This window comes from Kogia breviceps, chromosome X (genome assembly GCF_026419965.1).
Source record: "Kogia breviceps isolate mKogBre1 chromosome X, mKogBre1 haplotype 1, whole genome shotgun sequence".
In the NCBI taxonomy this organism is placed as follows: domain Eukaryota; kingdom Metazoa; phylum Chordata; class Mammalia; order Artiodactyla; family Physeteridae; genus Kogia; species Kogia breviceps.
Window position 1 is genome coordinate 72,089,882 of NC_081330.1, and position 27,391 is coordinate 72,117,272.

General features: G+C 38.6%; 1 protein-coding gene and 1 non-coding gene across 2 annotated transcripts in view; one reads left to right on the forward strand and one right to left on the reverse strand.

Annotated features, from left to right (window-relative positions):
- Positions 1-9,133: 9,133 nt before the first annotated feature.
- LOC131749121 (U6 spliceosomal RNA) lies at positions 9,134-9,238 on the forward strand. Its single transcript, XR_009333229.1, has one exon. It is a non-coding gene; the product is annotated as a U6 spliceosomal RNA (small nuclear RNA).
- Positions 9,239-9,446: 208 nt separating this feature from the next.
- Positions 9,447-27,391, reverse strand: part of ITGB1BP2 (integrin subunit beta 1 binding protein 2) — a 30,876-nt gene continuing 12,931 nt past the window's right edge. The window contains exon 10 of the mRNA XM_067024286.1: positions 9,447-9,619. Within this exon, the coding sequence (XP_066880387.1) occupies positions 9,518-9,619 (102 nt within the window). The 3' untranslated portion in view covers positions 9,447-9,517. The remainder of the gene's footprint in view (positions 9,620-27,391) is intronic.

Sequence of the window (27,391 nt, forward strand, 5' to 3'; positions counted from 1 at the left end):
CACCCCAAAATAGTTCCCTTGTACCCCTTTGCAGTCAATCCTTACCAACCCTAGCCCCAGAGGACCACTGTTCTGCTTGCTGTCACTGAAGATTAATTATACCTTTCTAGAACTTCATATAAATGGAATCATAGAGCATTTACTCTTTTGTGTCCTTTTTTTTTTTTGGAATAGGATATCTCAGATAACTGAGCAACTGCTCCAGAGAAGCATGGTTTTCAGCACAGTTTTATATCTTGTCAGAACAAAGAACATCAAACAAGTCAGGGATACATTCCTTCAGAGTTTCAAAAAAAAGCAGATCAGTACATACACAGTGAGTCTCTATGGCCCTGGCACCTGGGAAGGGAGTCTTATCATTGAAGGAGTACTAGCACTGGTATCCCAAAAGGGAGGCATTTATCTTTATTTTTAATATGGACATTATTTCTGGTCAGTGTACCCTTTTCTTTAATAATTACAGCAGGTATACAATGTATGTTTGTTAGGCCACAAGCAGGTTGTTTTAGCTAGCATAAAATTCAAGTTAAATCATGTATAAACCAGAATGACTGCCGTCATACCTCAATATGTGAAAATTTCTTTCATCACATTGTATATGATAGCTTGATAGTTACCTTCTTAACTTGTATAAGTATTTTGAGTTTTCAAAAACCATGAGCTGCTGATTATTTTCTCAGCATAATATTTCTGAGATTTATTCGTGTTGTGGGGCATAACAGTACTTCATTCCCTTTTATTGCTTAGTTACATTCAATTGCAAGGATATATAGCAATTTGTTTCTAGTTTGGGGCCATTATGGATAAAGTTGCTATGAATATTGTATATAAGTCTTGTTGACGAAAATAATAAATAATCTATAATAGGAAGAGAAAAGAGTTTTATTTGAGCCAAACTGAGGACTGTAGCCCAGAAGACAGCCTCTCAGATAATCCTGAGGAACTACTCAAGATAAGCATGGTTTTCTTCACAATTTTATATCTGGTCAGAGCAAAGAACATCAAACAAGTCATGGATACATTCTTTCAAGGTTTCCAAAAACAAACCAAAACCCAAATCAGCATGTGCACAGCTAGTCAGTACTGGCCTTGGCACCTGGGAAGGGAGTCTTATCATGGAAGGAGTATCAGTATTGGCATCTCAGGAAGGGAGGCATTTAATCTTTATTTTTAACATGGACATTGTTTACTTCTGGTCAATGCGTCCTTTTCTTTAATAATTAAAGCAGAGTTACAATCTATGTTTGTTAGGCCACAAACAGGCTGTGTGCATAAAATTCAAGTTAACTCAAGTCAGAATGACTTCCCCATACCTCAATATTTGAAAATTTCTTTCATCAATCAGTCTTTTTGTGGACATATGTTTTCATTTCTCTTGACGGATACCTAAGAGTGGAATTGTTGGGTCATTGGGTAGGTGTATGTTTAACTTTGTATGTTTAACATTTTAAAAAACTATCATCAAATAGTACAGTAAAGTGGTTGTACCATTTACAACTCTAATGTATGAGAGTCCCGGCGCTCCACATCTTCACCATCACTTAGTATTGTCTTTTTAATTTAGCAATTCTAGTGGGTATATATAATGGTATTTCGCATGCATTTCCCTGATGCCCAATGATTTGAGCAGCTTTTCATTTACTTAATTGCTATTGATACATCTTTCGTGGTGTAGTGTCTGTTCAAATCTTTTGCCCATTTTGTTATTAGGTTGTTTTCTTATTTGGAGTTGTAAAAGCTCTTTATATATTCTGGATACAAATCCTTTATCAGACACAGGTATTGTGAATATTTTCTCCCACTCTGTGGCTTGCCTTTTCATTTTCTTAAATAAAATAACAGAAGTTAATTTTGATGATGTCCAATCAAATCTTTCTTTTATGCTTAGTGCTTTTTTTTCATCCTCTCCTATATAAGAGAACATTGCCTATATTCTTACATATTTTATAGCTTTTGTTACTGTTGTGAATGAAATTTCATTTTCTACTTAGTTATTGCTTATATAGAAAGTTATTGATTTAGATATATTTTATAAGTGGCCATCTTGCATGTAAATATTTCTTTTTTGTTTAATAACTTGTAAGTTGACTCTCTTGGATTTTCATATCAACTGGAAATAATGACAGTTTTGTCTTAATATTTATTTATTTGGTTGCACCAGGTGGGCTCCTTAATTGCAGCTTGCTGGCTCCTTAGTTGCAGCATGTAGGCTTCTTAGTTGTGGCATGCATGTGGGATCTAGTTCCCTGACCAGGGATCAACCCCGGGCCCTCTGAATTGGGAGCATGGAGTCTTAACCACTGCACCACCAGGGAAGTCCTGACAGTTTTGTCTTTGCCTTGCCAGTATTTATACCTCTTATCTTGATTTCTCATTTCATGGCATTGGTCAAGACTTCCAGCATAATGCTAAATGGTAGCTAAGTTACCTATGAAGGTCCGAGATTAGATTTTGGAGAATAACAGTGAGACTGGAGAGAAGCTAGAGTCACTACAAGGAAAGAATCAACAGAACTTGGTAACTAACTGAATAAGGGGAATGAAAGAGAAACACAGGTTAGAAATAATTAGGATGTTAAGCTTAGGAACAGGGAGAATGAAATATCCATTATCAGAAATGAGGAAATGAAGAGAATTACTTGGCATGGGGGAAATAGTAAGCTCAATTTTAGATATTTTCAGTTTGAGTTTACAATAGGGCTTTCATGCAGAAGTGTCCTGTAGGCAGTTAGAAATAGAGAACTGGAGTTTGGATGAGAGGCCTGGGCTAGAGATGAAGATTTTAGTCATTAACAAAGGTGATGTTTATTTTTTGATTGATGTATAGTTGATTGACAGTATTATATTAGTTTCAAGCAAAGGTGATAGTTGAAACAGTAATGTAGATTAGTTACCTGAAAAGGAAAGCTAGAGAAAAAGAGAAGAGTTCAACATTGGGCCTCAAGGGTACAGGTAGGAGGAAGTAGAGGAGCCAATAAAAAATAAGAAAAGAAGGATTTAGAACAGAAGAACATGCAGAATAGCTTTAAAAGTTATCAGGAATAGCCAACAGTGTCAAATAGGAAAAAGAGCTTAAGGGAAACAAGGAGTGGGAGTGGCAGAGCTTCTGAAATTGTCAATAAAAATATCTGAAGGATGGGGCTTCCCTGGTGGCACAGTGGTTAAGAATCCGCCTGCCAATGCAGGGGACACAGGTTCAAGTCCTGGTCTGGGAAGATCCCACATGCCATGGAGCAACTAAGCCCGTGCGCCACAACTACTGAGCCTGTGCTCTAGAGCCCCTGAGCCACAACTACTGAGCCTGCATGCCACAACTACTGAAGCCTGCGCACCTAGAGCCTGTGCTCCACAGCAAGAGAAGCCACCACAATGAGAAGCCTGAGCACCACAACAAAGAGTAGCCCCTGCTTGCTGCAACTAGAGAAAGCCTGCACGCAGCAACGAAGACCCAACAGCAGCCAAATAAATAAATAAATAAATTTTAAAAAAATCTGAAGGTTGACAGCTGCAAAGTAAAACATTTTTGAGCTACTAAAGGAAAACTAAATACAGACTAGGTGTTAGATGACATTGAGAAATTATACATTTTATTGAGTGTGATAATGTTATTGTGGTTGTATTTAAGTCTTTATCTTTTAAAGATATGAGCCAAAATATTTAAAAGTGAAATGATATGATGTCTAGGATATGCTTTAAATTACTCCAGCAGGGCTTCCCTGGTGGCGCAGTGGTTGAGAGTCCACCTGCCGATGCAGGGGACACAGGTTCGTGTCCCGGTCCGGGAAGATCCCACATGCCTCAGAGTGGCTGGGCCCGTGAGCCATGGCCGCTGAGCATACGCTTCCGGAGCCTGCGCTCCGCAACGGGAGAGGCCACAACAGTGAGAGGCCCAAGCACTGCAAACAAATAAATAAATAAATAAATAAAATACTCCAGCAAAGTTTTAATAATAATAATATTAAGGGCTTCCCTGGTGGCGCAGTGGTTGAGAGCCCGCCTGCCGATGCAGGGGACATGGGTTCGTGCCCCGGTCTGGGCGGAGCGGCTGGGCCCGTGAGCCATGGCCGCTGAGCCTGCGCTTCTGGAGCCTGCGCTCCGCAACGGGAGAGGCCACAACAGTGAGAGGCCCGCGTACCGCAAAAAAAAAAATAATAATAATAATAATATTAATAATAATAAATGTGAGGGATAAATAAGACAATTATAACAGAGTGTTCATTATCATTGAAATGGGTGATGGGTTCATGGGGGCTCATTATACTATTCTCTCTTCTTTGTATATGTTTGAAATTTTCCACAATTAAAGGTTTAAAAATGCATAATTTGGTATGACGTCCAAGATATATCGTTAAGACAAAAGCAAGATTCAGAACATGTGGATGGTATGCTATAATTTGGATAAGAAAAAACATTAAAAGAAAGACCATGAATGTTTGCTTGTATATGCATAGAATATCTCTGAAAAGATTCTCAAGAAACTGATAACTTTAGTTGTTTCCTAGAAGGAGAACCTGTACGGCTTGGGAACAAGAGTGAGAAGGAGATTTTAAAATTGTATATCCTCTTAAAACGTTTGAAAATTTGAAACTATGTAAATATTCAAAAAGTAAATAACACTAAAAATAAATAATTTCTGATATTATGGTTTTGAGTGTTGTACAATTGTTAAGAAAGGATTCCTAAAAAAATTTTTTTAGAGAAAAAAAAAAGGATTCCTAAAATAAAAGGTATAATGTAGCCAAGAATTTTAATAAGCCTAGAACCAAAATTTCAACTAATTTTACAAAAACATTAGAGGTGGGAAAAAAATATGAGGGGAGAACTATAGGTACTAAATAATTATTGCTATGTACAGAAAAAGTATAAGTTTAAACATGTTTTTAATATAGGGGTTATTACTCATTGACTAGAAATAAGAGCTAGAATTAGAGGGGAAAAAAGGAACAAGGACAACTTGATCAGCCAAGCAACCAGTCAGATCAATACAGAAACAGAAGACTTGAACAAGACTATAAACCAGATGACTGTTGGCTCGGGGCTTCTGGATAGCCTCAGGACGGGAGGTGACAGCCAGGGGAACCAACCATGTGATTAGAGGATTGGAACTTTCAGCCCCATCCCCTGACCTCCATCCCCTGACCTCAACATCCCTGATGAACATGGATGCAAAAATCCCCAATAAAATACTAGCAAACTTATTTCGACAGCACATTAAAGGGATCATATTCAATGGCCAAGTGGGATTTATCCCTGGGATGCAAGGATGGTTCAACATATGCAGATCAATCAATGTGATATATGATATTAACATAATAAAGGGTTTAAAATCACATGATCATCTCAATAAATTATATATCTATGTATGTATACACACATACACACAGTTGTAGGGAAAAGAGTGATCTACAGATTCAGTACAATCCTGATCAAAATTCCAATGGAATTTTTTGCAGAAATAGAAAAATCCATCCTAAAATTCATTTGGAAACTGAAGGGACCCTGAAGGCCACAACAGTCTTGAAAAAATAACAAAGTTGGAGGACTCACACCTCCATATTTCAAAACTACCAACTACTACAAAGCTACAGTAGTCAAGACGTGTGGTACTGGCATAAGGAAAGAAATATAGATCAATGGAATAGAACATAGAGCCCAGAAATAAACCTTCACATATACAGTTAATTGATTATCAACAAGATGCCAGAAGATTCAATAGGAAATTGACAGGCTTTTCAACAAAAGCACAGGCAACAACAACAAAAAATAGATAATTGGAATGTATCAAAATTAAAATCTTTTGTGCATCAAAGGATACTATTGAGAAAGTGAAAAGATAATGTATGGAATGTAAGAAAATATTTTCAAATCATATATCTGATAAGGGAATAATATCCAGAATAGAAAAAGAACTCCCACAACTCAGAACAAAAAAACAAACAGCCCAATTCAAAGATGGGCAAAGGGACCTCCCAGGTGCTCCAGTGCTTAAGATGCCAGGCTCCCAATGCAGGGGGCCCGGATTCAATCCCTGGTCAGGGAACTAGATCCCGCGTGCCGCAACTAAAGATCTCGTATGCTGCAACAAAGATCTTGCACATGGCAACAAAGATCCCGCATGCTGCAACTGAGACCCAGCGCAGCCAAATAAATAAATATTAAAAAAAAAAGATGGGCAAAGAGCTTGAATAGATATTTCTTCAAAGAGGATATATACAAATGGCCAATAAACACATGAAAGTATGCTCAACACATCATTAGTCATTAGGGAAATGCAAATCAAAATCACAATGTGATACAACTTCATACTTATTAGGATGGCTATGATAAAAAATGGAAAATAACAAGTGTTGGTGAGGATGTGAAGAAACTGGAACTCTAGTCAATTTATGACAAAGGAGACAAGAATATACAATGAAGAAAGGACAGTCTCTTCAATAAATGGTGTTGGGAAAACTGGACAGCCACATGCAAAAGAAGGAAACTAAACCACTATCTTACACCATACACAAAAATTAACTCAAAATAGTTAAGACTTAAACGTAAGACCTGAAACCATAAAACATCTAGAAGAAAATATGCGTGGTAAGCTCCTTGACATTGGTCTTGGTGATGATTTTTTGAATCTGACAGCAAAAGCAAAAGCAACAAAGGCAAAAATCAACAGGTAAAAATCAACAAGTGGGACTACATCAAGCTAAAAAGCTTGTGCACAGCAAAGGAAATTATCAACAAAATGAAAAGGCATCCTATTGAATGGAGAAAATAATTACAAATCATACATCTGAAAAATACAAAGAACTCATACAACTCAATAGCAAAAAAAAAAAAAAAAAAAAAAAAATCTGGGCAGAAGATCTGAACAAGACATTTCTCCAGAGAAGACATACAGATGACCAACAGGTACATGAAAAGATGATCAACATCATTAATCATCACAGAAATGCAAATCAAAACCACAATGAGATATCACCTCACACTTGTTAAAATGACTATTACAAATAAAAAAACAAACACACAGAAAAACCCCAAGAAATAACAATTGTTGGCAAAGATGTGGAGAAAAGGGAACACTTCTGCACTGCTGGTAGGAATGTAAATTGATGCAACCACTATGTAAAACAGTATGGAGGTTCCTCAAAAAATTAAAAATAGGACTACCATATGATCCAGCAGTTCCACTTCTGGTATTTACCCCCAAAAAACAAAAAATACTAATTTGAAAAGATATATGCACCCCCGTGTTCATTGCAGCATTATTTACAATAGCTCAGATATGGAAACAATGTAACTGTCCATCAATGGATGAATGGATAAAGAAATATATATTATTCAGTCATTAAAAAGAATGAAATCTTGCAATTTGCAACAACATGGATGGATCTCGAGGGCATTATGCTAAGTGAAATAAGTCATACAGAGAAAGACAAATACCATATGATCTCTCTCATATGTGGAATCTGAAAACAATAACAACAATCTCCAAGCTTACAGATACAGAGACCAGACTGGTGGTTGCAAGAGGCAAAGAGGGGTTTCAAGAGGTGGGGAGTAGGTGTGGGAGAAATGTGTGAACTGTTTGGGGTTTTTTTTAGCTTAAATAAGTTTTTTTTAAAAAGGAAATTGGAACTTTTGTACATTGCTGGTGGAAAGGTAAAAATGTTTGCAGCTACTGGGGGAAATAGTTTGGTGGTTTCTCAGAAAGTTAAACATAGAATTACCATATGATACAAAAACTCCACTCCCAAAGAAATTGAAAGCAGGGATGCAAACAGATACTTGTACACCAATGTTCACAGCAGCATTATTCAAAATAGCCAAAAGGTATAAATGACCCAAGTGTCCATCAACAGATGAATGGATAAATAAATTTGGTATATACATGCAATGGAATATTATTCAGCCATTAAAATGAATAACATTCTGATATATGCTACAATAAATATGAATCTTGAAAATATGCTAAATGAAAAAGACAGAAAAGTTCAAATATTGTACAATTACACTAATATAAGGTACGTACAATAGGCAAATTCATAAAGACAAAAAGGGGGCTTCCCTGGTGGCGCAGTGGTTAGGAATCCGCCTGCTAATGCAGGGGACACGGGTTCAAGCCCTGGTCTATGAAGATCCCACATGCCGTGGAACAACTAAGCCCATGCACCACAACTACTGAGCCTGCACTCTAGAGCCTACAAGCCACAACCACTGAGCCCACGTGCCACAACTACTGAAGCCTGCATGCCTAGAGCCTGCACTCCACAACAAGAGAAGCCCATGCACTGCAACCAAGAGTAGCCCCCGCTCGCCTCAACTAGAGAAAGCCCACATGCAGCAACGAAGACTCAACACAGCCAAAAATAAAGATAAATAAATTTATATTTAAAAAAAGACAAAAAGTAGAATAGAGTTTACCAGGGCTGTTGGGAAGGGACAGTGGAGAATTACTGTTTAATAGGTACAGAGTTTCTCTTTGGGATGATGAAAAAGTTCTAGAAATAAATAGTGGTGAAGATTATACAACATTGTGAATGTACTTAATGCCAATGAATTGTACACTTTAAAATGGTAAATTTTGTGTTATATATTTTTTGCCATAAAAATGCAAAAAGAAAATCAAAGGCCAAAGGAGAAATTCAGAAAATATATTTCAACCCACATAACAAAGGCCTGATTTACCTAGGATACAAACAGCTTTTACAAAGCAATAAAAAAGAGAAATAGAAATAGAAAACTAGGCAACGGACATGAGCAATACACACACACACACACACACGAAAAGAAATATATGTGACTTCTAAGTATATTAGAAAGCTAAGGGAATTCCCTGCTGGTCCAGCGGTTAGGACTCTGCACTTCCACTGCAGGGGGCACGTGTTCGATCCCTGGATGCGGAAGTAAGATCCGCATGCCACACGGCGCAGCCAAAACAAAAATAAACAAACCAAAAAAAGCTTAACCCTACTCATGATAAAAAATTGTGTTAAGATACCACTCTTTTCCTATAAAGATGGCAATATCAGAAAGTTTGATAATATATTGTTTTGGCGAGGCTGTGGAGAAACACTCATATTTTGTTGTTGGATTGTAAATTGGTATATTTTTTGTAAGGCAATTTATCAAAAAAAGTTTAAAGTGTGCTCACTTTGGCAGCACACATACTAAAATTGAAACGATACAAAAGATTAGCATGGCCCCTGCGCAAGGATGATACGCAAATTCGTGAAGCGTTCCATATTTTTGAATGCATGTATAACTGAATCACTTTGCTGTACACCTGAAACTAACACAACATTGTAAATCAACTATATTCCAATAAAAAAATTTTAAAAAAGAAAAGAAATGTTAAGTACATATGCCTTTTTATTGGTAAGTAACAGAAAACCCAACTCCAATAGGCTTAAACAATAGAGGATTTATCAGTTCAAATAACTGCAAATTCCAGGGGATGAGTGAGCTTTGAAATTGGTTTGATTTTGTGGATCAACAATATCACCAAGGACCTAATTTCCTTCCATTTGTCAGTTAAGTCGTCCAAAGTGCAAGCTCCACTGTAAATCTGACTCCCTTCTTGGTAGCAAAAGGGCTGCGGCACTTGAAGTCTTCACATCAGCTACACCATACTGTCCAAAAGAAGAGACAAAGCTGGCTTTTGTTCTCTCTCAGAAGAGCAAAGAAAAACAAAAACAAAAACAAACCTTCTTCCCCCAAATACTTCAAAAAATATCCTCTAACATTTCACTGACTTGCATCATTGGCCCATTCCTGAAATTTCCCCTTGACAGGACAATAGTATGCATTGATTGGCTAAGGCCTGGGTTGCTTGAACCAATAACTGAGGCATGGGGGATGGACTTACCCTGATTGGGTTACATGTGTGGTGTACCCCCTCCAGAAGCTGGGAGTGAGATCAATTCTACCCCCTTCAAACTTTATGACTGCTAAACAATGGGGAAGATATGGAATGGATGTTGGGCAGGGAATAACATCAACCATTATATACTTTGATACAGCAACCATACTTCTAGGAATTTATCCTAAAAATATGCTGATCCATGTGTACAAATAAGTATGTTCAGGGAGATCATTTGTAATAACAGGATATTGGAAACAACCAAAATGCCTGGGACTGGTTAAATAAATTATGATGTAGCCATACAAAGAATAAGGCAGGGGCTTCCCTGGTGGTGCAGTGGTTGAGAGTCCGCCTGCCAATGCAGGGGACGCGGGTTCGTGCCCCGGTTTGGGAAGATCCCACATGCCGCGGAGCGGCTGGGCCCGTGAGCCATGGCCGCTGAGCCTGTGTGTCTGGAGCCTGTGCTCCACAACGGGAGAGGCCACAACAGTGAGAGGCCCACGTACCGCAAAAAAAAAAAAAAAAAAAAAAGAATAAGGCAGATGTAAATGTATTGATATGACACAATCTCAAAAATATATTAAGTGAAAAAAGCAGAGTGAATAGCCTGCTACCATTTGTGACAAAAAGAGAGAAGAAATGGATATATGAATATGATATATTTTAAGTGAAAAAAGTATGATAAACTCCCATTTTCATCAATAGCCAGACAGATAGATATCCAAACGCATGTGCACACACACATATATACCCATTTATACTTGTATATCCATGGTTTGCATAGAATATATCTGGAGGATAAACAAGAAACTGACAGTGGGGTTCTCTGGAAAGGGAACCAAGGGAACTAAGGAATAGGAGTAATATATAACTTTAATTGTATATCCTTTTATATTGCTTGAGTTGTTTTTTACCATGTGCATGTATTTTTAGTTAAAACACAAAAATATTTATTAGTTATTGGTTTGTATTTTTCACCTGTCATATTGTCAAAGATAAAAATATTTTTTAATAGTTTTATTGGTCAAGATGGCATAGTAGGAAGACTCTGAGCTCACTTCCTCTCACAACCACACCAAAATTACAACTATTTACAGAGCAACTCTTGATGAGAAAGACCAGAATCTAGCAGAAAAGATCTTCTACAACTAAAGACATAAAAAAGGAACCACAATGAGATGAGTAGGAGGGGCAGAGTCACAGTATAGTCAAGACCCACACCCCAGGGTGGGCAACCCACAGATGAGAGAATAATTACAATTACAGAGTTCTCCCCATGGAGTAAGGGGTCTGAGCCCCACATCAGGCTCCCCAGCCCAAATGTCCAGTATCAGGAAAATGATCTCCCAGAAAGTTTGGCTTTGAAGGCCAGTGGGGCTTACTTTCAGGGGAGCCAGAAGTCTGTGGGAGACAGATTCCATTCTTAAAGGGTGCACACAAAATCTCACACACTCCAGGACCCAGGGCTGCAGCAGTAATTTGAAAGGAGCCTGGGTCAGACCCACCTGCTGATCTTGGAGAGTCTCCCAGAGAGGCAGGAGGCAACTGGAGGTCACCCTGGGGACACAGACACTGGTGCTGGCAAGCGCCATTTTGGGTTACTCCCTCTAGTTTATTAGCCTGGGGACCCAGCGCCCCTGTCCACCAGCCTATAGGCACCCATACTGGGATGATTCAGGCCAAGCAACTAGCCAGGCAGGGACAGCCCCACCCACCATCAGGCAAGCTGCCTTAAGACGCCCTGAGCCCACAGCTTCCCCTGGACACAGCCCTATTAACAGAGGGCCCAGGACCCAGCCCCACACATCAGAGCACACGCACTAGACCCAGGACCCTCAGGGCCCTGCAGCTAGAGACTGCAGGACCCAGCTCTGCCCACCAGTGGGCAGGCACTAGCCTTAGGACACCCTGGGACCTGGACCCACCCACCAGTGAGCAATCTCTAGCCTTGGAACCAGCCTCACCCACCAGTGGATAGACACCTGCCCAAGGACAACTGCAGCCCCACAGCCTGCCATGGCAGGACTCAGACCACCCACCAGCAGGCTGGCACTAGCCCTGTGACCCACTGGGCCATGCCCTCACCCACCAGCAGGCCAACACCAGCTTTGAGACATCTTGAGGCCCTCAGCCAGCTGCTCTAGGATCCATCCTCAATCACCAATGGGCTGACACAAGCTTCAGGATACCCCAGACCCTGCAGCCATGTCAAGAACTGGCCTCACCCACCAGTGGTCAGACCCCAGCTCTGAGACCCCTGGGCCCTTCAGCCAGAGACCCCAGGACCTGTTTCTACCCACCAGTGGGCTGGCACTAGCCCCAGGACACAGCTTCACCCACTGGTGAGTGGGCACCAGTGGCGAGATCTCCTGGACTCAAACCCCACCAACCAATGGGTGGACACCAGCCCCAGGATCACCACAGCCCCACAGCCTGCCTTGTCAGTACCCAGCTGAAACACCAGCAGGCAGAGAGCAGCCCTGGGAACCCCACAGACCATGACCCTTCCCACCAGCAGGCCAACTCCAGCTCTGGGACACTTTGGGCTCCTCAGCCAGTGGCCCTGGAATCCATGCCAGTGGGCTGACACCAGCTTCAGGACACACAGGACCCTGAAGCTGGAGACACCAAGACCTGGCTCCACATACCAGTGAGCTGGCACTAGTCCTTGGACCCCCTGGGCCTTAGCCACATCTACTAGCAGGCCAACACCAGCTCTGAGATGCCTTGGACTCCTCAGCCAGCCACCCCAGGATCTATCCCTATTCACCAATGGGCCCGTACCAGCATTGGGACACCTGGGAACCTGCAGCCAGCAATGTCAGAAACCAGTCCCACTCACCAGGAGGCCAACACTAGATCCAGGAACTCCAGCCCCACAACCACCCACCCTAGAACAAGGTTCTTCCCACCAGTGAGCAAGCACTAGCCTGGGACGCCCCCAGGGTCCCTCAGCCAGGATCTCATGACCTGGCCCTGCCAACCAGCAGCTGGTAGCCTCCATGCAACGCAGGGCCTGACAACCAACCAAACCAGGGGTGAGCCATGCCTATGAGACCACCCACAGTAGTCAGCCCACCATAACAGAAGGACCTACCCAGTAAACATAGGGGGCACCCCTAGAGCATATAGCTCTGGTGATAACAGGGAGGTGTGCTGCTGGGACTCATAGGATGTCTCCTACAAAAGGCCACTTCTCCAAGGTTAGGAAACATAACCAACCTACAAGATACATAGAAATAAAAACAGCAAGTTAGGCAGAATGAGGTGACAGAGGAACATGTTCCAGATGAAGGAACAATATAAAACCCCAGAAGAAAAACTAAGTGAAATGGAGATAGGCAATCTACCCAATAAAGAGTTGATCATAAAGATGATCAAAGAACTCAGGATAAGAATAGATGAAGAGAGTGAGAAGTTAGAAGTTTTTAACAAAGAGTTAGAAAATATAAAGAAGAACCGAACAGATGAAGAATACAATAAGTGAAATGAAAAATACACTAAAAGGAATTAACAGTAGACTAAATGATACAGATGAATGGATCAGCAAGCTGGAAGATAGAGTAGGGGAAATCACTGAAGCGGAACAGAAAAAAAGAATAAAAAGAAATGAGGACAGTTTAAGAGACCTCTGAAACAACATCAAGCATACTAACATTCACATTACAGGGGTCCCAGGAGAAGAGAGAGAAAAAGGGACAGAGAACATATCTAGAAGACACAATAGCTGAAAACTTCCCTATCCAGGGAAAGGAAACAGATAGCCAGGTCCAGGAAGCACAGGGTCCTAAACAGGATCAACCCAAGGAGGACCACACCAAGACACATTGTAATTAAGATGGCAAAAGTTAAAGATAAAGATAGAATATTAAAAGCAGCAAGGGAAAAGTAACAAATACCATACAAAGGAACTTCCATAAATCTATCAGCTAACTTTTCAGGAGAGACCTTTCAGGCGAGAAGGGAGTGGCACAATACATTTAAAGTGAAGAAAAGGAAAAACCTACAACCAAGACTACTCTACCCAGACAGGCTTTCATTCAGATTTGATGGAGAGAGCAAAAGTTTTACAGATAGGGAAAAGCTAAATGAATTCAGCACTACCAAACCAGCTTTACAAGAAATGCTAAAGGGACTTCTCTAAGTGAAAAAGAAAAGGCCACAGCTAGAAACATGAAAATTACTAAAGGGAAAAACTCACTGATAAAGACAAATGTAGTAAAGGTAGTAAATCATTCATGTACAAAGCTGTAGGAAAGTTTTAAAATAAAAGTAGTAACATAATCTATATCCACAGTAAGTCATTAAAGACTACACAAGACAAAAAGATGTAAAATATGACGTCAAAAAAGCAATAATAGGGAGAAGGGAGTAAAAATGCAGGGCTGTTAAAATGCATTTGAAATTAAGAGATAAGCAGCTTAAAGTAATCACATATATGTGTATGTACATTGATATATATACCTGATGGTAACCACAAACTAAAAATCTGTAATGGAGACACACACAAAAAGAGAAAGGAATCATCCAAACTAACACTAAAGATAGTCATCAAATTACAAGGGAAGAGAACCAAAGAAGAAAGGATAAAAAAAAATTATGAAAACAATGCCCAAATAATTAACAAAATGGAAATACGTGCATATCTTTCAATAATTACTTTAAATGGAAGTGGACTAAATGCTCCAATCAAAAAACATAGAGTGGGGACTTCCCTGATGATCCAGTGGTTAAGACTGCACACACTCCCAATGCAAGGGGCTGGGTTTGATCCCTGGTCAGGGAATTAGATCCCACATGCCACAACTAAGACCCAGCACAGCCAAATAAATAAATAAATAAATAAATATTTTTTAAAAATGACATAGCGTGGCTGAATGGATACAAAGACAAGACCTATATATACACTGCCTATAAGAGACACACTTCAGATCTAAAGACACACATAGACTGAAAGTGAGGGGATGGAAAAAGGTATTCATGCAAATGGAAATCAAAAGAAAGCTGGGGTAGCAATACTTATATCAGACAAAATAGACTTTAAAACAAAGACTGTACAAGAGACAAAGAAGGATGTTACATCATGATTAAGGGATCATTCCGAGAAGATGCAACAATTGTAAATATATATGCACCAAACATAGGAGAACCTACATACATAAAGCAAATATTAACAGACATAAAGGGAGAGATTGACAGCAACACAGTACTAGGTGATTTTAACACCCCACTTACATCAATGGACAGATCATTTAGACAGAAAATATGTAAGGAAATTCTGGCCTTAAATGAAACATTATAGTCTAAATGGACTTAATAGATATATATAGTACATTCCATCCAAAAACAGCAGAATATACAGTCTTTTCTAGTGCACATGGAACGTTCTCCAGAAGAGATCATACGCTAGGCCACAAAACAAGTTTCAATACATTTAAGAAAACTGAAATCATATTAAGTATCTTTTCCAACCACAACACTATGAGTCTAGAAATCAACTACAAGAAAAAAATTTGAAAAGAAACACAAACACATGGAAAGTAAACAGTATGCTACTAAACAAACCAATGGATCACTGAAAAAAATCAAGGAAGAAATTTTAAAAATATCAATACCTGGAGACAAATGAAAATGAAAACACAATGATCCAAAATCTATGGGACACAGCAAAAATAGTTCTAAGAGGGAAGTTTATAGCGATACAAGCTTACCTCAGGAAATGAGAAAAATCTCAAATAAACAACCAAATCTTACACCTAAATGATCTAGAAAAATAAGAACAAACAAAACCCAAGTTTAGTAGAAGGAAAGAAATCATAAAGATCAGAGAGAAATAAATGAAATAGTGACTAAAAAATACAATGGAAAAGATCAATGAAACTAAGAGTTAGTTCTTTGAATAAAAACAAAAATAAACAAATGGGACCTAATGAAACTTAAAAGCTTTTGCACAGCAAACGAAACTATAAAGAAGACAAAAAGACAACCAACCCTCAGAATGGGAGAAAATATTTGCCAATGAATCAACGGACAAAGGATTAATCTCCAAAGTATATAAACAGCTCATGCAACTCAATATTAAAAAACCAAAAAAACCCAATAAAAAGTGGGCAGAAGACCTAAATAGACATCTCTCCAAAGAAGACACACAGATGGCCAAGAGGCACATGAAAAGATGCTCAACATTGCTAATTATTAGAGAAATGCAAATCAAAACTACAATGAGGGACTTCCCTGGTGGCTCAGTGGTTAAGAATCCATGCTCACAATGCAGGGGGGCCCTGGCTTCGATCCCTGGTCAGGGAACTAGATCCCACATGCATGCTGCAACTAAGAGTCTGCATGCCACAACTAAAGGAGTACAAGTGCTGCAACTAACAAGCTGGTGCACCAAATAATAAAAAATAAATTAAAAACTACAATGAGGTATCACCTCACACTGGTTAGAATGGGCATCATCAGAAAATCTACAAACAACAGATTCTAGAGAGGGTGTGGAGAAAAGGGAGCCCTCTTGCACTGTTGCTGGGAAGGTAAATTGATACAGCCACTATGGAAAATAGTATGGAGGTTCCTTAAAAAACTAAAAATAGAATTACCATATGACCCAGCAATCCCACTCCTGGGCATATACCCAGAGAAAACCATAATTCAAAAAGCCACATGCACTTCAATATTCATTGCAGCACTATTTACAATATCCAGGTCATGGAAGCAACCTAAATGCCCGTCAACAGACAAATGGATAAAGAAGATGTGGAACATATACACAATGGAATATTACTCAGCCATAAAAAAGAACAAAATTGGGTAATTTGTAGAGATGTGGATGGACCTAGAGACTGTCATACAGAGTGAAGTAAGTCAGAAAGAGAAAAACAAATGTCATATATTAATGCATATACATGGAACTTAGAAAAATGGTACAGATGAACTGGTTTGCAAGGCAGAAATAGAGACACAGATGTAGAGAACAAACATATGGACACAAAGGGAGGAAAGTTGGGGTGGGGTGGGATGAATTGGGAGATTGGGATTGACATATATACACTAACATGTAGAAAATAGATAACTAATAAGAACCTGCTGTATAAAAAAATAAATAAAATTAAATTAAAAAAATATATATTAAAAAAATTGTACCCTACAAACTTGCCATAAAAAAAGTTATTTCTGGGCTTCCCTGGTGGCGCAGTGGTTGGGGGGCCGCCTGCCGAAGCGGGGGACGCGGGTTCGTGCCCCGGTCCGGGAGGATCCCACGTGCCGCGGAGCGGCTGGGCCCGTGAGCCGTGGCCGCTGGGCCTGCGCGTCCGGAGCCTGTGCCCCGCAAACGGGAGAGGCCGCAGCAGTGAGAGGCCCGCGTACCGTAAAAAAAAAAAAAAAAAAAAAAAAAAAAAAAAGTTATTTCTTTGAAAAGATAAATGAAATTGATAAACCTTTAGCCAGACTCATTGAGAAAAAAAAGGGTCCTGGGCTTCCCTAGTGGTGCCGTGGTTAAGAATCTGCCTGCCAATGCAAGGGATACCGGTTCGAGCCCTGGCCCAGGAAGATCCCACATGCCATGGAGCAGCTAAGCCCGTGCACTACAACTACTGAGCCTGTGCTCAAGAGACCTCAAGCCACAATGACTGAGCCCACGTGCCACAACTACTGAAGCCTACGTGCCTAGAGCCCATTCTCCGCAACAAGAGAAGCCACCGCAATGAGAAGCCTGTGCACCACAATGAAGAGTAGCCCCCGCTCACCGCAACTAGAGAAAGCCTGCGCACAGCAATGATGACCCAACATAGCCAAAAAAAACCCACCAAATAAATAATTTTTAAAAAGCGTCCTAATCAATAAAATCAGAAATGAAAAAGGAGAAGGTACAACCAGCACCACAGGAACAAAAAGAATCATAAGAGATTACTACAAACAACTATATGCCAATAAAATGGACAACCTAGAAGAAATGGACACATTCCTAGAAATGTACACTCTCCCAAGACTGAACCAGGAAGAAATAGAAAATATGAACAGACCAATAGCCAGTAATGAAACTGAATCAGTAATAATAATAAAAAATCTCCCAAAAAACAGAAGTCCAGGAACAGATGGCTTCACAGGTGAATTCTACCAAATATTTAAAGAAGAGTTAATACCTATCCTTCTCAAACTATTCCAAAAAATTGCAGTGGAAGGGACACTTCTGAATTCATTCTAGGAGGCCAGCATCACCCTGATACAAAAACTAGACAAGGATATCACAAAAAAAGAGAATTATAGGCCAATATCATTGATGAACTTAGATGTAAATATCTTCAACAAAATATTAGCCAACCAAATCCAACAATACATTAGAGGATCATACATCATGATCAAGTGGGATTTATCCCAGGTGTGCGAGGATGGTTCAATATCCACAAATCAATCAGTGTGATACACCACATTAAAAAACTGAAGAATAAAAATCTTATGATCATCTCAAAAGATGCAGAAAAAGCTTTTGATAAAATTCCACATCCATTTATGATAAAAATAAACTGTCCACAAAAAGTGGGTATATTAAAAAAAGGGGAATTCCATGGTGATCCAGTGGTCAGGACTCTGCACTTTCACTGCCGAGGGCCCAGATTCAATCCCTGGTTGGGGAAATAAGATCCCACAAGCCATGCAGCACAGCCAAAAATAAAAAAGTAGGTATAGAGGGAACATACCTCAACATAATAAAGGTCATAAGCCCACAGCTAACATCATACTGAATGGTGAAATGCAGAAAACATTTCCTCTAAAATCAGGATCAAGACAAGGATTCCCACTCTTGTCACTTTTATCAGCACAGTATTGGAAGTCCTATCCACAGCAATCAGACAAGAAAAAGAAATAAAAGGCATCCAAATTAAAAAGGAAGGAAAATTGTCATTTTTTACAGATCACATGAAACTATACATGGAAAATCCTAAAGACATCACCAGAAAACTACTAGAGCTCATAAATGAATTGATAAAGTTGCAGGATACCAAATTAATATACAGAAATCTGTTGCATTTCTATACACTAACAACAAACCATCAGAAAGAGAAATTAAGGAAACAATACCATTTACAATTGCATCAAAAAGAAGAAAATACCTAGGAATAAATCTAACTAAGGAGGTAAAAGACCTGCACTCAGAAAACTATAAGACACTGATGAAATAAATTGAAGATGACATAAACGGATGGAAAGACATACTGTGTCAATGGATTGGAAGAATTAATAGTTAAAATGACCATACTACCCAAGATTATGTACAGATTCAGTGCAATCCCTAACAAAATACCCATGGCATTTTTCACAGAACTAGAACACATAATTTTAAAATTTGTATGGAAAAACAAAACATCCCAAATAGCCAAAACAATTTTGAGAAAGAAGAACAGAACTGGAAGAATCAAGCTCCCTGACTTCACACTATACTACAAAGCTATAATAATCAAAACAGCATGGTAATGGCATGAAAACAGACAAATACATCAATGGAACAGAATAGAGAGCCCATAAATAAACCGATGCACCTATGGTCAATTAGTCTATGACAAAGGAGGCAAGGATATACAATGGAGAAAAGACAATCTCTTCAATAAGTGGTGCTGGGAAAATTGGACAGCTACACATAAAAGAATGAAAGTAGAACATTCTCTAATACCATATACAAAAATAAACTCAAAATGGATTAAAGACTTAAATGTAAGACCAGAAACCATAAAACTCCTGGAAGAAAGCATAGGCAGAGCTCTCTTTGACATAAATTGTAGCAATATTTCTTTGGATCTGTCGACTAAGGCAAAGGAAACAAAAGCAAAAATAAACAAATGGGACCTCATTAGACAAAAGCTTTTGCACAACAAAGAAAGCATCGAGAAAACAAAAAGGCAGCCAACTGAATGGGAAAAATATTTGCAAATGATAGGACTGATTAGGCGTTAATATCCCCAATATATAAATACCTCATACAGCTCAATACCAAAAAACAAACAACATGATTAAAAAGTGGGCAGAAGACCTGAACAGATATTTTTCCAAAGAAGACGTACAGAGGGTCAACAGATACTCAACACTGCTCGTCATCAAAGAAATGCAAAATCAAAACCACAATGAGATACCACATGTCAGAATGGCTATCATCATAGAGACAACAAATAACAAGTGTTGGTGAGGATATGGAGAGAAGAGAACCCTAGTACACTGTTGGTGGAAATGTAAATTGGTGCAGCCACTGTGGAAAACAGTATGGAGATTCCTCAAAAAACTGAAAATAGAACTACCATACAATCCAGCAATTCCACCCCTGGGCATATATCCAAAGAAAACAAAAACACTAATTTGAAAAGTTACATGCACCCCAATGTTCATAGCAACATTATTTACAATAGCCATAATATAGAAGCAAGCTACATGTCCATCAACAAATTAATGGATAAGGAAGATGTGTTAAACAATGAAATTTTGCCACTTGCAACAACATGGATGGACCTGGTGGATATTATGCCTAGTGAAATAAGTCAGACAGAGAATAAAAGGCACATACACATATATGGTGCACTGGCAGTAAAGCAGAGGAAACAATGAATAACTACAACTCTACTGAGTAATTGCTAGAGCAGACTTTTGCTCTGATGTCATCTGATCCCTCGTGGCCTATGGCCTTAGTTTTAAAAGCCCCATACTTACAGGTGATGTCTAATTGGAGTTCAGGCAAAGAAAGAGAAAACAGTGGAGCAGCAGTATTTGAAAAGAAATAGCTGAGAATTGATGAAAAATGCCAATCTTAAAACTCAGGAAACCCAAACAGGAAAAAGTAAACAAAGAAAGAAATCCCCACCCAGACACATTTTAATGAGACTTAAGAACATCAAAGAAATCTTAAAAGTAACAAGAGACTTTTAGAGGTATACTACTTATAGAAGTATACAATACTACCTATGACATATTCTTGCCCCTCAATAGAGGAAAAAATAGAACCTAAATCTAAATCTAATCAAGCCTCTAGTTCTAATCAATATTCAGGAAATATAAGGAACAGGGAAACATTACCACAGGGATGCAATTATTAAAATCCATTTTACACAAAATGCTATAGGAAAAACCACCCAGTTTCTTGAACTAATAAATCCCATGGGAGAAAAAAAATGGGGGGAGAAGGAAGGGGCACCTATAGATTAAGAGATTTGAGAAACATATCAACCAATTTCAGTGTATAGCCTGTATTTGGATCCTGATTCAAACAAACTAAAAATAAACACACAAACATTTTTGAGACAATCAGGAAAATTTGAACAATGACTGTACATTTGATGTCATTAAAGAATTGTTAATTTTTTAGAGGTGGTGGTTTTGTTGTAATGTTTAAGAAAAGTCCTTATTTTAGAGATACATATCAAAATATTTATGGATGAGATGAGATAATATGATGTGTGATATTTGCTTCAGAATAATCTTGTGTGGGTGGAGGAGCTGGGGTTAGTGAAATATAGATGAAACGAGATTGGCCATGAGTTAATAATTACTGAAGCTAGGTGACAGGTACATGGGAATTCAGTATACTATTTTCTTTACTTTTGTATGTTTGAAATTTTCTATAATGAAAGTAGGGAAAAGGAGCCAAAAAGAAAAGACAGATTGATTACCTACAAAGAAATGACTGACAGCTGATATATCAACAAAAAAATCGGGGTTTAGAATAGTGTTTATAGTATGCCACTATTTGTGTAAAAAATAACATATTCACATATATTTGCATCGATTTATATCTGGTAGTTCACCTAAAAATTGTTAATAGGAATTGCTTCTCGGTAAGGGAACTGGAAAACTAGGGAATACAAATGGGCAACTCTTCACATACCATTTTGTACCATTTAAATTTTTTACCTTATGCTTGTAGTACCTTAAAAATATTTTCTCAGTAGGCTAGGGACAGGAGAATTTTATAACTTGATAAAGAATATAGAAAACAACTGCAGTCATCATACTTAATAGTGAAATACTAGTGGCATTCACCTTAAAGTCAGAACAAAACCAAGAATATTCACCTGCTTTCACAACTATTACTGAACGTTGCTCTGCAGGTTCTAGTCAAAGCATTAAGACAAGAGAAGATAAAAGTTATAAATGTTGTAAAGGGGACTTCCCTGGTGGCACAGTGGTTTAGAATCCGCCTGCCTACTGAATAATACTCCACTGTCTAGATATATCACAGTTTATCCATTCACCTACTGAGGGACATCATAGTTGCTTCCAAGCTTTGTCAATTATGAATAAAGTTGCTATAAACATTTGCATGGAGGTTTTTGTGTCGTTGTAAGTTTTCAATTCATTTAGGTAAATACCAAAGAGTATGACTGCTGGATTGTAGGGTAAGAATACGTGTAATGTTGTAAGAAAACCACCAAACTGTCTTCCAAACTGGCTGTGTTATTTTGTATTCCCACCAGCAATAAATGAGAGTTCATGTTTCTCTTAAGAAAAACAGAAAAGAATCCGCCTGCCAATGCAGAGGACAGGGGTTTGATCCCTGGTCTGGGAAGATCCCATACGCTGTGGAGCAACTAAGCCTGTATGCCACAACTACTGAGCCTGCGCTCTAGAGCCCGCAAGCCATAACTACTGAGCTCGTGTGCCACAACTACTGAAGCCTGCACACCTAGAGCCTGTGCTCAGCAACAAGAGAAGCCACTGCAATGAGAAGAAGCCCATGCACCGCAACAAAAGATTAGCCCCTGTTCACCACAACTAAAGAAAGCCTGCGCACAGCAACGAAGACCCAATGCATCCAAAAATAAATAAATAAATAAATAAATAATTTTTTAAAATGTTGTAAAGGAAGCATCATAAAATGTCCTTGTTGGGCTTCCCTGGTGGCGCAGTGGTTGAGAATCCGCCTGCCGATGCAGGAGACACGGGTTCGTGCCCTGGTCTGGGAAGATCCCACATGCCACGGAGCAACTAAGCCCGTGAGCCATGGCCGCTGGGCCTGCGCGTCCGGAGCCTGTGCTCCGCAACGGGAGAGGCCACAACAGTGAGAGGCCCGCGTACCGCAAAAAAAAAAAAAAAAAAAAAAAAAAAAAAAAAAAAAAAAAAAAAAAATAAAATGTCCTTGTTTATATATGATATATAGATAATCTAAGAGAATGAACTGATATACTATTAAAATTAAACAGAAAGAGTTTAAGTTTTAAATCAATAAATTTTCTCTATAAAAACAATATCCAATTAGAAAATATAATGGGGGGAAAAGATCTCATTCACAGCAGTGAAAAAAAAAAATGACAGGAATAAACCTAACAAGAAACGTACAAAATAATGACATGAATAAAATGACAAAATATTACTGAAGGCTATAAGTATGAATATTTGACAAATGGATAGATGTACAATATTCCTGAATGAGAAGTTTCATAATTTAAAATTTTTTTCAAAGAAGGATAAATTCCTATAACAATCTCTTTGGGATTTGAGAGGATTGGGTGGGAGTACTGAACAAGTTGGTTCTGAAGTTCATCTGGAAGAACACATAAAAAGAGCCAAGAAACTTTTAAAAGGTAGAAATGAGGGAAGACTTACCTACTAGATATCAAATTATTATGTAAAGCTGTGATATGGTTCAAGAATAGACAAATATATCAATGGAACTGAATAGAGAGGTGGTTACATGTGAGAATTTAGTATATAACAAATATAGCATTTCAAATCCCTTCTGAGGCACCACTAAAAGTGTACCAAAATAATATACAAAATATGTACAAACCCAAAAGGATAAAAAGTTCTTGGGGTTTTCTAGATGCAAGAGAAATGGTAGCTGAAATAGTAGCTGGGAAGAAATTTTGGTCTAGTACAGAGGATACAGATAAGAAGGGGCCATTTTACCAGTAAGACTATGGAAAGATACAAGACACCAGGTACAGCAGAGGATGGACATGACATATGGGGCTGAAAACAGAGTTTAATTGAAATTCTGTACATTAATACAGTAAACCCCCCTTATTTGCAGGGGATACTTTCCAAGACCCTCAGTTGATGCCTGAAACCACCATGGATAGTACCAAAACCTATATATACTATGTTTTTCCCCCCATACATACCTATGATAAAGTTTAATTTATCAATTAGGTACAGTAAGAGAATATCTGAATTGCCAGCATCTACTCTTGCACTTTGTGGCCATTATTAAGTAAAATAAGGGTTTCTTGAATACAAGCACTGTGATACTGAGACCTCTGATAACCTCCAAGAGGTTACTAAGTGACTGATAAGAGGGTAGTGTATATAGCATGGATATGCTGGACAAAGGGATGATTTACATCCTGGAGTGGGATGTCACAAGATTTCATCTTGCTATTCAGAACTGTGCTCAATTTAAAACTTATAACCCAATCAAAAAATGGGCAGAAGACCTAAACAGACATTTCTCCAAAGAAGACATACAGATGGCCAATAGGCACATGAAAAGATGCTCATCATCGCTAATTATTAGAGAAATGCAAATCAAAACTACAATGAGGTACCACCTCACACCAGTCAGAATGGCCATCATTAAAAGTTCTACAAACAATGAATGCTGGAGGGTGTGGAGAAAAGGGAACCCTCCTACACTGTTGGTGGGAATGTAAATTGGTACGGCGGCCACTATGGAGAACAGTATGGAGGTTCCTTAAAAAACTAAAAATAGACCTACCATATGGCCCAGCAATCCCACTCCTGGGCATATATCCAGACAAAACTATAATTTGAAAAGATACATGCACCTTTATGTTCATAGCAACACTATTTATAATAGCCAAGGCATGGAAACGACCTAAATGTCCATCAACAGATGAATGGATAAAGAAGTAACATGGATGGACCTAGAGATTATCATACTAAGCGAAGTAAGTCAGAAAGAGAAAGACAAATATCATATGATATCACTTATATGTGGAATCTAAAATACGACACAAATGAACCTATCTACAAAATAAAAACAGACTTACAGATTTTTTTTTTTTTTTTTTTTGCGGTACGCGGGCCTCTCACTATTGTGGCCTCTCCCGTTGCGAAGCACAGGCTCCAGACGCGCAGGCTCAGCGGCCATGGCTCACGGGCCTAGTGGGATCCTCCCAGACCGGGGCACGAACCTGTGTCCCCTGCATCGGCAGGCGGACTCTCAACCACTGCACCACCAGGGAAGCCCCAGACTTACAGATATTGAGAACAGACTTGTGGTTGCCAAGGGGGAGGGGGGTGGGGGAGGGAAGAACTGGGAGTTTGGGATTAGCAGATGCACACTATTATATATAGGATGGATGAACAACAAGGTCCTACTGTATAGCACAGAGAACTGTATTCAATATCCTGTGATAAACCATAATGGAAAAGAATATATATATATATATATATATATATATGTGTGTGTGTGTGTATAACTGAGTCACTTTGCTATACAGCAGAAATTAAACACAACATTGTAAATCAACTATACTTCAATAAAAATTTTAAAACTTCTGAATTGCTTATTTCTGGAATTGTCCATTTAATATTTTCAGACAACAGTTGACTGAGGGTAACTGAAATCATGGAAAGTGAAACCATGGATAAGGGGGACTACTGTATTCAGTAAAAAATGCTTACCCTTTCCTGTAACCAGAGGAAGTGCAAAATAAAAATGAGATACCATTATTTGCATATCTGGTTGGTAAAAATATTTTCTAATGATAACATAAAGTATTGATGAGGGTATTGGGGAAAATGGTACCTTATACACTGTTGGGTGACTATATAAATTGAAACAGCCTTTGTGGAGGGAAATTGAGCAGTATCTATTAACACTTTAGATGTGTAAAGATGTATATACCTTCCTTCCAGCAATCCCACTTCTAGGAATCTATCCTCAAAAAATAGTAGCACAAATATTCAAAGATACATGTATAATAATTTTCATTGCTGCATAATTTGTAACAATAAAAAATTATAAACAACTTGTGTTCACCATTAGGGGAATAGTTAAATAAATCATGGCATATCCATACGATAAAGTACTATGCAATACAAAAAAGCATGTCAGAGATCTATATATATTGACATGGAAATATCTTAAAGGACAATAAAGTGATATGCTTAATGATTAAATAAGTTACAGAAAAGCATTATAGAATGATTCCAAATTGGCCAAAAAGAAAAAAACTAATTTCTCCATATAAATGCAGCTATCTGCTCAGATTTTTACTATGTCTCTACATGTTGTATGTCAATATCTGTTTGTAAATGTATAGAAAAGATTTGTAATGATACACACCAAACTGCTAACAGTGACTTCCCCTGAGAACAATTTAAGGATTCAAATATTGTATTTTCCATTTTTTTCACATCTGCGAGTTTTTTGTTTTTTTAAAGATGAAGGGAGCTCATACAAAGTAAGTTGAATGTTTAAGTGTCACATTTAGGCAGATGATACTCAAATCTATCTTCAGCACTGACTTTTCTCATGAACTCGAATTTTGCATTTACAAATAACTGCCTGCTAGCATTTCCACTCTTATGCTTTGCCATCATTGCAAACTCGTACCTAAAATAGAATTCATTAGTGGATTATTCAAATAATATTAGTTCTAGCTCCCGGTTTTCCTATTTCTGTTAAAAGTACTAGCCTTCTACTGTTAATTAAGTTTGAAGCCTTGGAGTAATTATCTTATACCCTTCCCTCCCCTATCAGAAAAAAAAAATCAAGTCCAAGTTTTTTTTCTTCTTTTTAAATAATAAATTTTGTGGAAAAACAAAAGACTCCAAATAGCCAAAGCAATCTTGAGAAAGAAAAACGGAGTTGGAGGAATCAGGCTCCCTGACTTCAAACTATACCACAAAGCTACAGTAATCAAGACAGTACAGTACTGGCACAAAAACAGAAATATAGATTAATGGTAAAGGATAGAATGCCCAGAGATAAACCCACACACATATGGTCACCTAATTTACAACAAAGGAGGCAAGAACATACAATGGAGAAAAGACTGCTTCTTCAATAAGTGGTGCTGGGAAAACTGGACAGCAGCATGTAAAAGAATGAAATTAGAACACTACCTTACACCATACACAAAAATAAACTCCAAATGGATTAAAGACATAAATGTAAGACCAGACACTATAAAACTCTTAGAGGAAAACATAGGAAAAACACTCTTTGACATAAACCACAGCAAGAGCTTTTATGACCCACCTTCTAGAGTAATGGAAATAAAAACAAAAATAAACAAATGGGAGGACTTCCCTGGTGGCACAGTGGTTAAGAATCCACCTGCCAGTGCAGGGGACATGGTTTAGAGCACTGGTCTGGGAAGATCTCACATGCCACAGAGCAACTAAGCCCGTGCGCCACAACTACTGAGCCTGTGCTCTAGAGCCCATGAGCCACAACTATGGAGCCTGCATGCCTAGAGTCCATGCTCCACAACAAGAAGAAGCCACTGCAATAAGAAGCCTGCGCACCACAACGAAGAGTAGCCCCCGCTCATCACAACTAGAGAAAGCCCACGTGCAGCAACGAAGACCC